Source organism: Blennius ocellaris, assembly GCF_963422515.1.
Source record: "Blennius ocellaris genome assembly, contig: SCAFFOLD_177, whole genome shotgun sequence".
In the NCBI taxonomy this organism is placed as follows: domain Eukaryota; kingdom Metazoa; phylum Chordata; class Actinopteri; order Blenniiformes; family Blenniidae; genus Blennius; species Blennius ocellaris.
This window is the reverse complement of record NW_027661864.1, coordinates 17,450-32,839: the sequence shown is the minus strand read 5'-3', so window position 1 is coordinate 32,839 and position 15,390 is coordinate 17,450. Positions and strand designations below refer to the sequence as shown.

The window sequence follows — 15,390 nt, the reverse complement described above, 5'->3', positions numbered from 1 at the left end:
AAATTAGTGCCAACCAATCAGCTCTAAGCATCTAAATGACATTTTAGTGGGGTTTATGGCTTCAAGCCCCACTCGGCATCAAAATCACTTGATCTCAATGAACGGAGCCACAGCCTAAGCACTTACGCTTTACTGCACGCAATACGCACTGCATGGTGAGAGAAGGGCTAGCGGGGATGAGCCCCACTAATGCACTATTGGTGTCGATTAGGAGAAAACAGCCTGAAGCAGCAAGAGTAGAACAACAACCTGGGAGTACTGTCCTCACACAGCAATTATGTGCTATGTAAGAGGAAGTTTTATTCAGACAATAAAATATAGTAAATAATCTTAACGAATTAATAGCATATTTTGCATGAAGTCCTTTCTGATGACACCAGGTGGCGCTCAGCCCCACCTGCCCATAATGACCAGTCACCACTGCCTGCATCGCTCCCTCAGCCTATCATTATGATAGTTTTCTAGTTGAATGTGAAATAAATATGATTTTCCTTCATGATTAGACACAAACTATGAGTCAATTCATATTGTGTTTGTTGTAATTCATATTAAAAAACAACATTATGGCCAAACGTTTAATCACTCATGCTTTTGTAAAACTCAAGTATATGAAAGAGGGTGTGTGTTGACCTAAAGGAGTTGAGGTCAGTGTAGCTGTGATCTCCACTGGGAGGAGCCTGCAGGAGGATCTCTCCAAACATGGCCAGGTAGACAGAGATGACCTCTTCAGGATCATAGTTGCATTGTCTGAGTGCTGCAGTGATCTCCTTCTGGTCCACCAAGCCTGGTAAAGCACTCTGGAATACAAGGTGAAGTGACATTCATGCAGTTCATTAAATTCACCTCAGTGAGTGTCTGGTGTGTGACAGTTTGTGGACTCGACGTGTGACGGTCTACTCCAGTCTGCCACTGAGCACACTTTCTGGGAGGAGGCAGCTTGATTTTGGTGGCTATTTGGGGCATAAAGGTGCCTCAAACGTCCACATTTCATTTTTAGAAAGCCTTGACAGAACCTGATAAACCTGCCAGACCTTCTGCAGAATTCCCCAAAATCCCACGGTGCACTGCGTTTTGGGCAAACAGGACTGCCGTGGCTTAGAACATAGTGTAAACCTACACTGAAAAAAAAAATCCTTTGGATTTACTTGATTTTAATGTGTACATCGGTCCCACATGATAAGAATGTGGAGGACTGACAAAATTTCCTTCTTTTTTTCAATGAATTATTACTTGTTAAACCAAAATATTTAAATCATGTTCAGGTATTTAAAATAATCAAGTTGAGTTAACTTATTTTTTTAAGCTACTGCAACACCAATTAATTAAGTAGTATGAAAGGGATTTTATCATGTTCAGGATACCTGATTTTCAAATATAACAAACTTGATTTGTTAATGCTAATATTATTTAAATGTATTATGTAAATTAAAAGCAATTTTATTATTTCCTTACAACCAGGTTAGGTCTCTAAATGTAACTTGATTTGTTAAAGCCAGCCAAACGCATTGTAGATTGTCAGTTTTTGTGTTGTGTGCAAATACAAAAATCAAAACTGATTTCAGTGAAAAAAATGTAACTGTATTCTTCCATAAAACTTTGAAAATCACACATACAGTAACTTTACCATATAAATTCAAAGCTGTAACCATAATACCAGTACATTCAGAATACAAAGCCCAAATTACTTCTTGCAGTACATTCAAAGCTGTAAACAGTTAGTACTACACAAGTACATCCTCAACAGAAAATACAAAATAACAAAAGTAATAAAAGCATTTCTTACTGTAAACCAGTAGACAAAATATTCCACAATCTGAATTGGGCACGTAAGAGCTACTGTTCACACATCCAAATCACACACATACAGTAACTTCAGCGTAGGAATACAAAGCTGTTCCGATTATTAAACCAGTAGATTCAAAATACAAACCACAAATCACTGATCACTTAAAACTGTGAACAGTTAGTCCTGCACAAGTGCATCCTCAACAGCAAGTACAAAACAACTACAACAGTAGTACAACTTTTTGTTACTGTAAACCAGTAAACAAAATATGCCATTGGGCAAGTAAGAGCTAGTGTTCCTAAAAAAAAATAACCATGATGGTTAACCCTGTGAACACCATTTTACATAGATGACAAATCAAAGTAGATTGGCAAACAAAAAGTAATAAACCCTGCATCGACTCGTCATGGAGAAATAACACAAACAAAAAAAAAAGGTGCAGTTATATCAGTGTGCCCAGTTCACTGAGAGAGCCTGTTTTTCAGAGCAAGTGCTTTGTTGGAGAGCTTACCTCCATCCAGTTCCATCCAAATCTTTTGGATAACCTCGAAAGTGTAGCGGAGGTCAGCGGGGTAGCTAAGGTTGAGCACATACATCAGTCCGAACAGCATAGCAACAGCTAATGCTACATTATCAAGATCTTGTAAGACCTTGATGCCTTCCAGAACAATGCCAATGTCCTCTACTTCATCACTTGAAGAATGTTCTTTGACAACATAGATCCCAACAGTGGTGTCTTCAATGGCCTCATTGATGGTTTTGTTATCCAGGCTCTGTACAAAACAGACAAAAAGTAAACCAAAGTTAGCTAAATCAAAACTATTTACCAAGCTCCATCAAGAAAATGATAAAAATAAAACAGTGGCACTTTAGATCTAGCTAAGGTGAAAGTTAGAATCAAGGCAAATATAAACATTTAATAGAATGGAAGCATTATTTGTTCCATGAGAAACCACTTTTAATGCAGTCTGAGCCACTTACTGAGTCTGAGTCATTTGTTGAGCAAGGACTTGATGCTTGGAGGGGTAGGACTGTAAAGCTCTCATATTGCATTGTGGGCGTTGACAAATCAATTACTCTTAGAGTCCCTCTGTCCTCCACCTCTGAAACTGAAGTTAGGTTCATAAACTCATTACCAAACAACGAGTCCATAAACTGAAGCCTGATGTTTCCCTGCAGGTTACACTGTTTTTTGACTTCAGCCAAAAGGTCTTCAAGAGATTCAGGGACTCCATGTGAAAGACTCAGCCTCTGACAGCTGCCATCAGTCAGTAAGATCTTCACAATCACAGGCATGGCCATCTTCAAAGCTCTTTATTCTGCAGAAACACAAAGAATATTAATCAGACATCAAATTACAAATTGTCATAAACCCTCCCCTCAATTATTGCACACCACCTTTTATTTCAATATGTCTTTTCAACGTCACCATGCGAGCTGATCCAATCTAACCCTCTATAACCCCAAAGTTATCCTTGTAATACTGCTTACGCAGATAGGCTGTACTTAGAGAGCCAACTTTTTGTATGGACCTTTGCACTGGATTACCAGAACTAATTGCATTAACAGTTTCTCTAATTATAAATTCATCAACAGAGAGGTTTCTCTGATGAAAGATGTCACTCACAATGTCACAAGATAATGGCACGGGAGCAGAAGAGATCAAATGATGGAGTTCCCCAAGAAATTCATCTACAGCTGAAGTGGGCACATGGACTAAATGTTCTAACTTCAGCAAAGCAGCAGCAAATCTATGCTCAATGACCTTCTGCAAGTCTTCAGTATGAGAATGAGTGTTTGAAGGAATGGCAGTAACTGACTGCTCAACACACTCCTCACTGTTTGCTTCCAATTCACTCACATATGATATCCTAACTACTTCTGGTTTAAAATCAACCAATGTGTGATGGCAGTGTTTTCGGTTTTTGTGTGATTTAAAAGTACAATAAATGTTTGTCTTAAAGTCACATCCTAAAAACATACAAATGACTGTCTCGTTTCGTTTGAGATGTGCATTTATATGAGTAAAATAATCTTTCTCTGATGCTAAATCAGTACAACTACAAATGTGACAACTGAATATAGCTTCTTTTTTGTGAGGGACCCCTGTGGTGTGGATTTTACTTTGGTGGACAATAAGGGCATTCCACGTCTTAAATGTGCATGGACAGTGCTGGTATGTACATGGATAGCGAGAACTACGTCCAAAATGTGGATGCTTTAACTTGTAGTGATGTAAAAGCTGGGACCTACTTGATACAGTTTGTGTGCACCCCTTACAGCTCCACATTCCCTGGACCTAATCCTGCAACATACATCAAGATCATCATGAGTCATATCATTCATCCCCAAAATGCGAGTCAGAACAAAAAGGCTCACTGCACTACCAAAATCCTATACAAGATGGAAATATGCTATAATTTCCAAATAAATTCATAGGACTTTAACCCTCTGAGGACAAGCTGTTTGGGACCAGCGATATTTGGCACTTCAATATTTTCCATTATAATCAAATGTGAAAAATTACAATTAACATTTGATCAATATCTCACATTCTTTTAAAAATGTATCTCAAGGTAAATGAAGATGCAAATTTAGGGCTTAAATAAATGTGAGAGTACTTACCCATTACAGAGCCTTTTGAATGTATGATACGCAAATGGACAGTGAACCTGTGAAAGAAAACATTTGGCATCAGTCAGGTGTCTCAGTAAAAAGAAAAAACACATGCGCGCGCACGCGCACGCGCACGCACGCGCACACGCACACACACACACACACACACACACACACACACACACACACACACACACGTTCTTATTTCCCCTCCTCCCCCACCCGCCATAGTCACAGTCTGGTGCAGAGCGGCTAACGGCTGCTTTTCAGCGGCGGTGGGCTGTGGGCAGCAGCGGGCCCGGGAGCCGCTTTCTCAGCAGAGAAACACACTGACGCTTACTGTCTAAAGTAAAATAACTAGCCGGTGTTAGCTAAAGTTCCCCAACATGATATGCCAATAGACTATAAGTAGGCTACAAAAAGTTAACAGGCTTGTTATATTACGCTACTGTCTGAAAACCTGGCTGATGTCGACTATCGCCCAACTTACTCTAACAGGAACATATATAGCCTACATTTGAAGAACTTACTTTTTCAGATATTGGGTCACGACCTCTTGCTGCAAAGCATGGAGACTTTCCAACGGACTTTCCAATCGTTCCTTCGCGCTCTTTCCTTCTGAGTGGTCTTCTTCTTGGTCTATTTTTGGCATCCAACTACGGATGATAAGCGCCACCTTCTGTTTCGGAGGGATAACGACACTGCAACATTTGAACGGCAGAGACTAAACTCGATTACAATGAGTTTGTTTTTTTAATTTGATTAATTTAAATCAACTTGCAAGAAACGAGTAATTTCAACATCCTTTAGGAACAACTTAAGTGTACTTGATTAAACCATGTTCACAAACAGAATATAAATTAATTGTGTTGCTTTTACTAACTTCACTTTTGTAAATTCAAAGACCCAATATTTCCTTTTTTTCAGTGTACCCTTACCAAGAAAAACTAAACCTTGTGTAGCTGATAGTCATACTTTATCTCAGTTTATACTATTATTGTCTTTTGGCACATGTTTCAGGTGTTTTGTGTGTTTGTGGGGCTAAAGAGTGCTGTCAACTTTTATTTTGAAAAGACCGCTTTTACTTTGATATGCTGGGTACTGCTGCGCCATTCCGGAGAGTGAAGGAAAAACCAGGAGAAGGTGAAGACGCACGTGTTGCTGTATTAAGACAAACAGCGAAATTAAGGACCAATTTAAGTGGTCACAAAGTTTGAAGTGTTCAAGGAACATCCGAAGACGAAAGATAATTCCCCCTTTACACGGCACGCAGCCAACGAGGTACTTAATGTATTTTCTGTATTCTACTTTTCCGAGTGTTTCATGTTTATGTTTACTTTGTTGATGTAATCATTAATACTGTGTGGCTGTATGTGTGTATGTTATAGTTTTCACGGTGGATTTGGAGGGATCTTCAAATAAACCAGTACCAAGGAAGTCACTTGTGTTGTTCGTGCCTCGAGGGAGTTACACCTTGATTTAAACAGGTAGAAACATTGTTTGGCAGCACCAAACATTTTGGAGACTTTCAGCTGATGTTGTGGGGGTTGAGAGGGACATGAAGTGAGAGAAGGGAAAGATGAGAAGAGACAGAGAGCTACTGTTGCTACTCTCCAAACAGAGCTATCAGTTCATTGTGTTCAGGTTTGACGTCACAGAGCAGTATTAGATTAATCCTCACCATGACTCCTTGGACTTGAGCTTCAACGAACTCCACGTTCATCTCCCACTGCAGTGGCAGCAGCAACCAGACTCCCGACTGAGGATCCCAGAACCTGCAAGTATTCAGTCTTTCCTGGAAAACAGAATGGGACATAAGAAACAAGCTGGACATGTTTCTCGAGAAAGTACCATCAACTAAACCCAAATACAACAACTTAAGAATCTCAGACTGAAAATCTACCCTAACAATCAGGGCTCTTTGAAATGAAATGCATAGAATACAATTATATTCACAACATAAAATTAACTCCTACAACTTTGCTGATATCCTTTACTTTGGTTCTCCCCCTTGCCCTTTTTGACAGCTCATATAAATAATATGTTAAGATTGCGAGTCTTCCAATGTCAGAACAGTTTTTGTTTTTGCAACAGGAGAAGACTAAGAGGCTCCCCATGTAGCTGCTTTATTAGCAGTTTGCGTGGCTGCCGTACACGACCGGGTGGGAGTGCTCAAAGAGAGAGAGAGAGAGAGAGAGAGAGTGGGGGGTTGGGGGATGGATGGGGGACAACATAAAATACTCTGGTTAGTGCTACATCTATTATTTACAGTTATCACACTGATCTAAATATTTTCTACCTGTTGTGAGGTTAAGCCAGCCTAAGCAGCTCTTTCTAGACAGTAACATGATTTTCTAGATTAAACCAACATGAGCAGCTCTATCTAGACAGTAACATGATTTTCTAGATTAAACCAGCCTGAGCAGCTCTATCTAGACCAGGGGTCTCAAACTCAACTTACCTTGGGGCCGCTGGAGGTAGAGTCTGGGTGAGGCTGGGCCGCATCACAAAAAAAAGGCTGCATCACAAAAAAAGGCTTCAAGTATTCCAAAAAAAAGATCAACTGATCCAATCTTCTCAATCTTAACAAGTCAGAACATGTAGAACACGAACAGTTCTTCAGAACATAGGCTTCATTTACTTCCTTCTACTCCTTGCTACCAGAGAGTTGGCAGCGCTTCCTCTCACACAGCTGAGCCACATTTGGCTTGAGGGAGGAGGCAACTGAGACCCTTAAGGTGCTCATCTTTAAGTCTGGACCTGAACTTTGACTTATTGAAGTTCATTGCGGAGAAGAGCTTTTCACACAGAGGTGCTGCCAAAAAGGCACATGGTCCGCTTGAACATCCTGGAAAGCTCAGGCAAGGTGGGGGGCAGTTTTCTCAAAAATTGTTCAAGCTCCACTGTTTTTCCACTCACCTCCCTGAACTTGGCTTTGAGTTCAGTATTACACTGCAGGTCAATTAGCTCCATCTGCAGGACAGGGGGGGGCATCCTCCACATTAAAGGAGAAGGGATCAGTAAAAATGCTCTGACACTGTCATATGCAACACTGACAAGCTGGCCCTGGCCTTGTAGCTTCTTGTTCAGTACATTCAGCTCCTGTGTGATGTCAACAAGAAAAGCTAAGTCCATTAGCCATTTAGGATCACTTAGCACAGGAACAGTCATCCCATCCTTCTCCATGTAGGCTTTCACTTGTGCCCTCAACTCAAAAAACCTCTTCAAGACCTTCCCCCTGCTGAGCCAACGTACCTCGGTGAAGTAGAGCACGTCCTCATATTCTGACTCTATTTCGACCAAAAAGTCGCGGAACTGCCGGTGATTTAAAGCCCTGGATCTGATATGGTTGATGAATTTAACGACGTCAGACATCACATTGTCAAACCTCAGGATTTTGCTGCAAAGGGCCTGCTGATGGATAATGCAGTGCAGAGCAATGGCATCTTCCACACCCTCCTCTTCCAGTTTTCTTCGAACAAGTGCTACAAGTCCGTTTTTCCTCCCTGTCATTGATGGCGCTCCATCGGTAGTTATTCCAGCCAAACACTTCCATTGTAAGCCGGCATCCTTAATGCAATCACACAGCTGGCGGAATATCTCCTGACCGGTGGTCTGGCCTGCATTGCAACCACTGTGAGCAACTCCTCCGTAACTTCAAAATTGTTATCAACACCACGGATATATATTGCGAGCTGTGCCGTGTCAGTGACGTCTGTGCTCTCATCAAGAGCGAGTGAGTAAGAATGGAAATGTTTAGCTTTCTCACGCAGTTGATCATAAATGTTACCAGACATGTCAGAAATGCGCTCTGCCACTGTGTTGGCTGAAAAGCTGATGTTACTAAACTGAGCCTTTTTTTCCGGGCAGACTATACTTGCAGCCTGTAACATGCATTGTTTGATGAACTCGCCGTCTTTGAACGGCTTTCCTGCTTTAGCGATCATCTCACTCACCATGTAGCTAGCTTTGACAGCCGCTTCATTCTCTTTGCTGGCTTTCTTGAAAAAATCTTGTTGCCTCAGTAGACATGTTTTAAGTTTGGCGACCCGGTCCTCTCGCTCATCTCCCAGGTATTTTGCATACTCCTCAGCGTGTTTAGTTGAGTAATGACGTTTAATGTTATACTCCTTGTGCACCGCAACTTTATCCGTGCATATTAGACACGTTGGGATGCCCCTGTGCTCAACAAAAAAATATGCAGCTCCCACTTCTCCTGAAATTGTCTGTGCTCATCGCCAACTTTTCTCTTCACGACAGGTTTTGAAAAAGACATGGCTGGGGCTAAATAAAACCGTATAGCATTAGTTGACAAGATATTTTACTTCCAATCGTTCATCCAAACATTTTAAAGTGATTTGCGCTGTTCTCGCGAGCCTGAGCTACGGGAGCCCACAGGTGTTAAAAAATATAAAACCCCCAGATGCGTGCGAGAAAAAAATGCGCGGGCCGCACAAACACAAAGCTTTGATTAGAAGCAGAGGGCCACAAAATATTGACCCGAGGGCCGCAATTGGCCCCCGGGCCGCAAGTCTGAGACCCCTGATCTAGACAGTAACATGATTTTCTAGATTAAACCAACATGAGCAGCTCTATCTAGACAGTAACATGATATCTAGATTAAACCAACATGAGCAGCTCTATCTAGACAGTAACATGATTTTCTAGATTAAACCAACATGAGCAGTTCTATCTAGACAGGAACATGATTTTCTAGATTAAACCAACATGAGCAGTTCTATCTAGACAGTAACATGATTTTCTAGATGAAACCAACATGAGCAGCTCTATCTAGACCAGTGGTTCTCAATTATTTTCTGTCACGCCCCCCCTAGAGGACAGAATTTTTTTCAGCGCCCCCCCCCCCCCCATATTGTACTACCATTGAGAACTTGATAATATTTATTTATCCGTATAAACCACTGTATGAGTTGCTGGCACCAGCATTCTGCATACAATCGCCTGATTATCAAAATAAATCTGCTATGGTGTGAGGGTTTTTTGCACCTTGCGATGTGGTGGGCAACTTTGTAAGAGGCTAACAGGGCTTTTTTGTTTACTGATGCCGCGCTGACGAAATGACCGGCTTGTTGGCGATACTCATGGAGTTTACCATGAAACAACTCCAGTGGCTTACTGACATAACGGGTGTATGGTCTCCAGGTGTATGGTGTATGGTCTCCAGGTGTATGGTGTATGGTCTCCAGGTGCCGTCTTCATTTATTTGGTTTCATGCTCCGCTGCCAGAGTTTTTAGGCATAAAACACAAACGGGTGTTTCCTCGTTTCCGACCGTGTTCACGGTAAACCTAAGGGCGATGTAGCATCGTCATATCTCCTGCTCTTACTAGGTGTATGTTTACTGTCACCTGTTTTCTTTTCCTCTGATGCCTCATCCTTTTTTCTTTTCACTCCTGTCAGAAACTTCTCCTCCTCCTCCTCCGCCAGCTCTGTACACCGGTGTTGATGTGTAGTACTTCTTCTTCTCTACTGGTTGAACAGGCAGCCTGTTGATTAGTGTGAGCACTGCTGCCACCTAGTGGCTGGAGGCCCTTTTTTTATTGTTCAAGCATGAATAAAGACACTAATACTGAAAGTCGCGCCCGCCTCGCGCCCCCCCTGACACCCCACCACGCCCCCCCAGGGGGGCGCGCCCCACCATTTGAGAAGCACTGATCTAGACAGTAACATGATTTTCTAGATTAAACCAACATGAGCAGCTCTATCTAGACAGTAACATGATTTTCTAGATTAAACCAACATGAGCAGCTCTATCTAGACAGTAACATGATTTTCTAGATTAAACCAACATGAGCAACCCTATCTAGACAGTAACATGATTTTCTAGATTTCAGTAAAAGACTTCCTGCTGACAAGCTCACTTTTCTTTTAAATATGGATTTTAAAAAAATATGTTCAGGCTTTCCATTAAACAATGTTTTATCTATTATATGACATTTATATAAATACAGTTTTAACGTTATTTTGCTTTTCTTGTATATTTCAATCTTCTTTCTCTATTATATTTCCTTAATATCCCTGTAAAGCAGTATGGATTACCTTGTATCTGAACAGTACCATAGAAATAAATGTTAGTCTGTCATGACTCACCTCAAACATGTAGGTCATGACTGTTCCTTTGCCCTGAATGTAGAGGCTGCCAGTTCGGTCATCCTTCGCCACAGTTGACTGGTTGCTGCCTGGAGTCTGCAGCTGGTCAGATGTCTGGCAGCACAAAATATGTCGTTATTAAGTTGTGTGATTTCCAGTGTAATGAAGACAAAGATATCGAACTGATGTCGATCCTCAAAGGCCAGTTCTGAATGTCTTGAACCTTTATACTGGCTCAATTCTCCTTCATCATTTGTCTGGACCAGAAGGAAAACATCCTCACACAACAGAGACAAACACTCTTCACACCCCAGCCTCCCCACAAGATGCCCTGATGGTGCTTCTACACCGAGTCCATCTGGTCCCGAGACTAACTATTCCTGTCCGCCATCTCTCTGTGTGTCTTTCTGCTAAACTGTTAGTAATGCAGCTTCCGATTGTGATTGGATAGACTCCAGCTCCCTGCTGGTCCTTCATGGTGAAACCAGCGTGTATACATGTTGGATAGACAAATGGACTTGAAAATGACTTGAGTGATAATTAGAGATTTTAACAAACTAATCCATGGGGGAAAACGTGGAAAGTCTTTCAATTAATTGTGAAAATGAATGTACGGCCGGCCCAAATTGTGGTGAATGCTATAAAACTACAGTATCCGATTTGGCAACAGCTTTATTTACTTTGGGATGAAATGGATGAGACAGACCTGGTTGATGGTGGCGAGAAAGTGGCCCTGGTTGTACCACTCTTTTGGAAATGGCTGCAGGTTCTGGAAGAAATTAGGATTATACATATTTGTAGGACACCAGGTAATCCACAGTAGCTATCTGAGCTCAGGTCAGTGTGGATGGGATTCATTGGGTTGATGGTAGATTCAAGTAAAGGTCAGAGCAAGCCTCTAACTGCTTTAAAGGCTAAAGTATATGACTGTGTCTACACTATGTATATCACAGTATGTAGTATCTGTCTTTACACTGTGCTGTTGGTGTAGACTGCAGACTAAGGGTCCCAACTTGATGTTAATGAGTGTAACCTTCAGACTTTAATCTGTTAAGCATGTAGCATGTGGCATTGCTGGTGTGTGATCTGAAAGGCGTAAAATCCTCCTGATCCATTGAGCAGTTAAACTATTGACAGACATCAGGCTAACTCTGAAGTTGCTGGTGTTGTACAAACTGTCTTCCTCCTTTTTATATTTTGTTAGAATAGAATTTCTAGTCTGTTTTGCTGTTGTTCTCATTAATATCAAAGAACCTCCAGACGTCGCTTGTCCTCTGCTCAACCTGCTGCTGATGTTGCTGACGGACGACATCGCGTAGTACTCCCTGGCTGGTATCGGGAATCCTTCCTGAGTATGAGTACTCCGTGCAGTGTCTGCTGTACTACCTGATACTGGATCAATATCAGTGTGTCCTAATCGCAGCCAACTCATCTCCTTCACGGTGATGCTGTGATGGATCACAGCTGATATTCAACATGTGCAATGTGTACAAACAGGGTAAAATGATATGATCCCTGTTTGTAAAAACATTTTTTGGGCTTGGAGTCAGTTGTTTGTACCTGTGACTCGTCAACATAAACTCGGTTCCCGTGATGGCTGAAGCAGCTGTAAAGAATGCCATTGTTGTGCAGGAAACTCAAAGTCCAGAGACACTTCTTCAGCCTCTGTTGCTTCTTCCTGACACAGTTCAAGACACAAAGGACAAGGACGGCTCAGCACAGACTGTTTTCCACATGAATAATACAACACGTATGTGTGTAATAACCAATAATGGAATACCACCCAATAATGGGATATATTGGCCTTTGCCGTAATAAAGTAACTTGATCCATTGTAATATTAACAGCATTTTGCCAATAATATAATAACTTATTCCATGATTACAGTAGTCATTACCAATAACCTAATAATTTTGGCCATTCTGAATGTAATATAAGTAAAAACTTGCCAATGATGTAAAGGTTTCTTATAACTGTGATTGAGCAAGCAAGTGTATCCTCAATAATACTTCCCATACGTTGTTTTGTGGAATATTTATACAGGATCGCTTTCAGTAGGCGCACAATCAAAACACAAACACTTCTTGGCTAGAATAAATGCGTCTTTTATTCCCCACCAATCAGTGAACAGCAATACATCACACAGCAATGATAGATCAATCGCTTCCCTCACCCGTGACGCTGATCTGGAGAGCCCACAGACCGGGCATGAGAAATGCTGTGCTGGTCCAGGCGAGTGTACGGCTCCGATGGAAGACTCTAACTCTTCTCTCCCTTTACTCTATCTTTATAGGGAGGAGCAGCTGCACCGCCCGTGCATCATTGGAGACTGGCCAGGTCTCCAGACGCTCAGGAGTGGGACAGCTGATCTCCCGTTCAAAGAGGAACCATCGCCGGTTTCGCAAACATGTTCCGAAACCGGCGCCTCCCTGTTCTTCTCCGAAACTACTTATGGAGCCAATTATATTAGGATCAAAACATCTTATATAAGCATGAATCGGCAGCCCTCAGTGCTTTTCCACTGTGCAGGGTTTCATAAGGTCTCTGTGCGGACGTGCAAATCTGCATGTACGCGTTATTTCCCTTACATTCCACCCCTAGACCTTACGAAAGCCTTTCCACAGGATAACGTTGCATTTGATCACGACTGAGATTGGTCCAAATTATGTCATGTCCCATAAAAACTATTATATAAGGAGTTCCATATGGTGATGCAAAAAGAACAAACAAAAGATTTCCCCATAAGAATTCAGTGACAATGCGTGCCCAGTCAGGGTCACCACCGACAAGTCGAACATATTGACCAACATACATGTTAATGTAATAAGGTGCGATGAATCTGTCTGCGGAGGGACCGACGGATCCAAATAACATACCATACCGTGCAACAGTTAAACACAGAAATAACAATCACGATGATAAACAAAATGAACAGAGAGGGAAGTGTTAACCTCCGTGCGAGAGGTGATGCTCCTGTAAAAATGTCATACCAGTGTGAGGCAGAATTGTGTTCTACCAACGTTGCCACCGCCTGTACACGTTGGGATGCGATGAGGGTACTGACATGCAGCTGGGTAATTTTATGACGATGTTGTTGCACAAGATCAGTTAGGTGCCTTGACCTGTTCATAGCGCTCTGATACATGGTAAGGTTGATACCCAAGCGTAATCCTTGCAAATGTTCCCAATATATGTCTGACTTCCTGTGTGATACAGTAAAGTTAGTCAACCTATATGTACGATTATGCCAGTGCCAGAGATAGACCCCTCTAAGGCATCCTGAAAACGGTACATAGGGTAACTGGGAATGAGAAGTCATAGTAGCCAGGCATAGTGTGTGTGGACCTATCTGGTGTATGATATCCCTAGGTGTTTCATGTCTCCAGTTACACATGGCGTCTCCTTCTTTCAGGCATGGATCCTGGTAGCCCTGCATAAGCATGCAAACTTTCCCTCAATCTCTGTCGTCACAAGTGTCCAAGTCATATGTCGTGTTGGTTGCCATATGTATCCAGCGTCCTTGCGTCTGGAGGAACCAATACCCTGTAGTGGTTATAACGGGTAGGACATAATATTTACACAAAGTGAGAGTGTCAGTTACCCTGTATTGTGTCCAAGTGCCAGAGCACTGTGTGGTATTACATACAGTTTTGTCAGCATTCAGGTGTAACCATACGTCGGAGGAGATGTTCCACATCTCCCGCCATTCATGTGGGTTACCTGTTGTCAAAATCCGTTGAAAACGTTCACGTTGAGCATATGCAAACACATGGAACACAGAACAATGAGTGCCATTCAATGAGTTAACAATCGGAGTTAACAATTCCCCTGTGACATTGTGAATGTTGGTAAAGTCAGCATCGCCCTCCGCCCACAGATCTGCCTCCTGCAGTTGACTGCGGGTGATGGAAGGCATCCATTGGCCCACTTTACGAAACCCATCCGCTGTCCATGATCCAGTGTAATGCAGTTTGCTTGCCGTGATTTGTCCGTCAATGGTGTTAGCCATTCCTAGCAGGGTGCCAGAGCCTCCAAGCAGAGTGTCGTACCATGCTCTCTTGGCCCGTGGGCACTTAGGAATGGGAGGAAAGTTCACAGTCCATGTAACAGTTTGATGCACTAACTGCTGTGAGACGTGTATGCATGTGGATGGTGCAGGTACGACATGTACATTTTCATGTTGTACAGTGACAGGTATTCCCCACAATAATGCCCAGAACGGATCAATTTGCCCCATATATGGGTGGCGTTTCTCCACCAGTACGCAGGGTCCACCACAACGAAGCTAGTATTATCCGTAATGATGCCGTTCTTGCTGCAGTTCTTGGTTTGTGTAGAGTAGAGACACATAGAAGCGTGTGCCGTCACCGTAACGGTGTCCCCCTTGGGCACCATTGGAATGTCTTGCCCATTACGGCACTTTGGACACCGCCATAGAGAGGATGCTTCTATTGTCAACATGTTGCAAGTGTGATTTGCAGGACAAGTGTAGTTATCCTGACTCCGGTTGCTAGCCTCGGCTCTCCACGTCCACCTAACCTGCTGGACTTCCTCCAGGAGTTCCCCGGGAGTTTCCGCCAAGCAACCGGGCGTCGTCACCACCAGGACTGCACCGAGGGCAAGGACGGCGATGACCAAACAGCCGGCACCACCAGGTCTTTGGCCACCATACATCCTCGCGTTGGATTGGTCCTGCAACAATAAAACACGTGATGAATACCCTACCCCTCCCTCACATAACAGTGTGAGGAAGGAACATGTGTCCATTTCTCTTTCCCTTTAAACATTACCGTAACCGTGTTGTCAGGTCCTTGAGCAATAATTTCACCAGGTATGGGTGGACCATTAGGTTGTTTCTCTTTACGCCAGATTTTCCCT

The 15,390-nt window shown here is 42.5% G+C and overlaps 1 protein-coding gene and 1 long non-coding RNA gene across 2 annotated transcripts in view; both read right to left on the bottom strand.

The window, feature by feature from the left end:
* Nucleotides 1-15,186, bottom strand: part of LOC308148704 (uncharacterized protein) — a gene marked incomplete at both ends in the record, with an annotated part of 29,214 nt that extends 14,028 nt beyond the window's left edge. Inside the window, 6 exons of the mRNA XM_080522214.1 lie at nt 631-797; nt 6,084-6,197; nt 10,513-10,626; nt 12,073-12,190; nt 14,388-14,584; nt 15,052-15,186. Of these exons, the coding sequence (XP_080378340.1) occupies nt 631-797; nt 6,084-6,197; nt 10,513-10,626; nt 12,073-12,190; nt 14,388-14,584; nt 15,052-15,186 (845 nt within the window). The remainder of the gene's footprint in view (nt 1-630; nt 798-6,083; nt 6,198-10,512; nt 10,627-12,072; nt 12,191-14,387; nt 14,585-15,051) is intronic.
* On the bottom strand, nt 2,447-4,092 carry LOC308148705. Its single transcript, XR_013937204.1, has 3 exons — nt 4,040-4,092; nt 2,768-3,105; nt 2,447-2,559 (listed from the first exon to the last, which is right to left on the bottom strand). It is a non-coding gene; the product is annotated as an uncharacterized lncRNA (long non-coding RNA).
* Nucleotides 15,187-15,390: the final 204 nt, after the last annotated feature.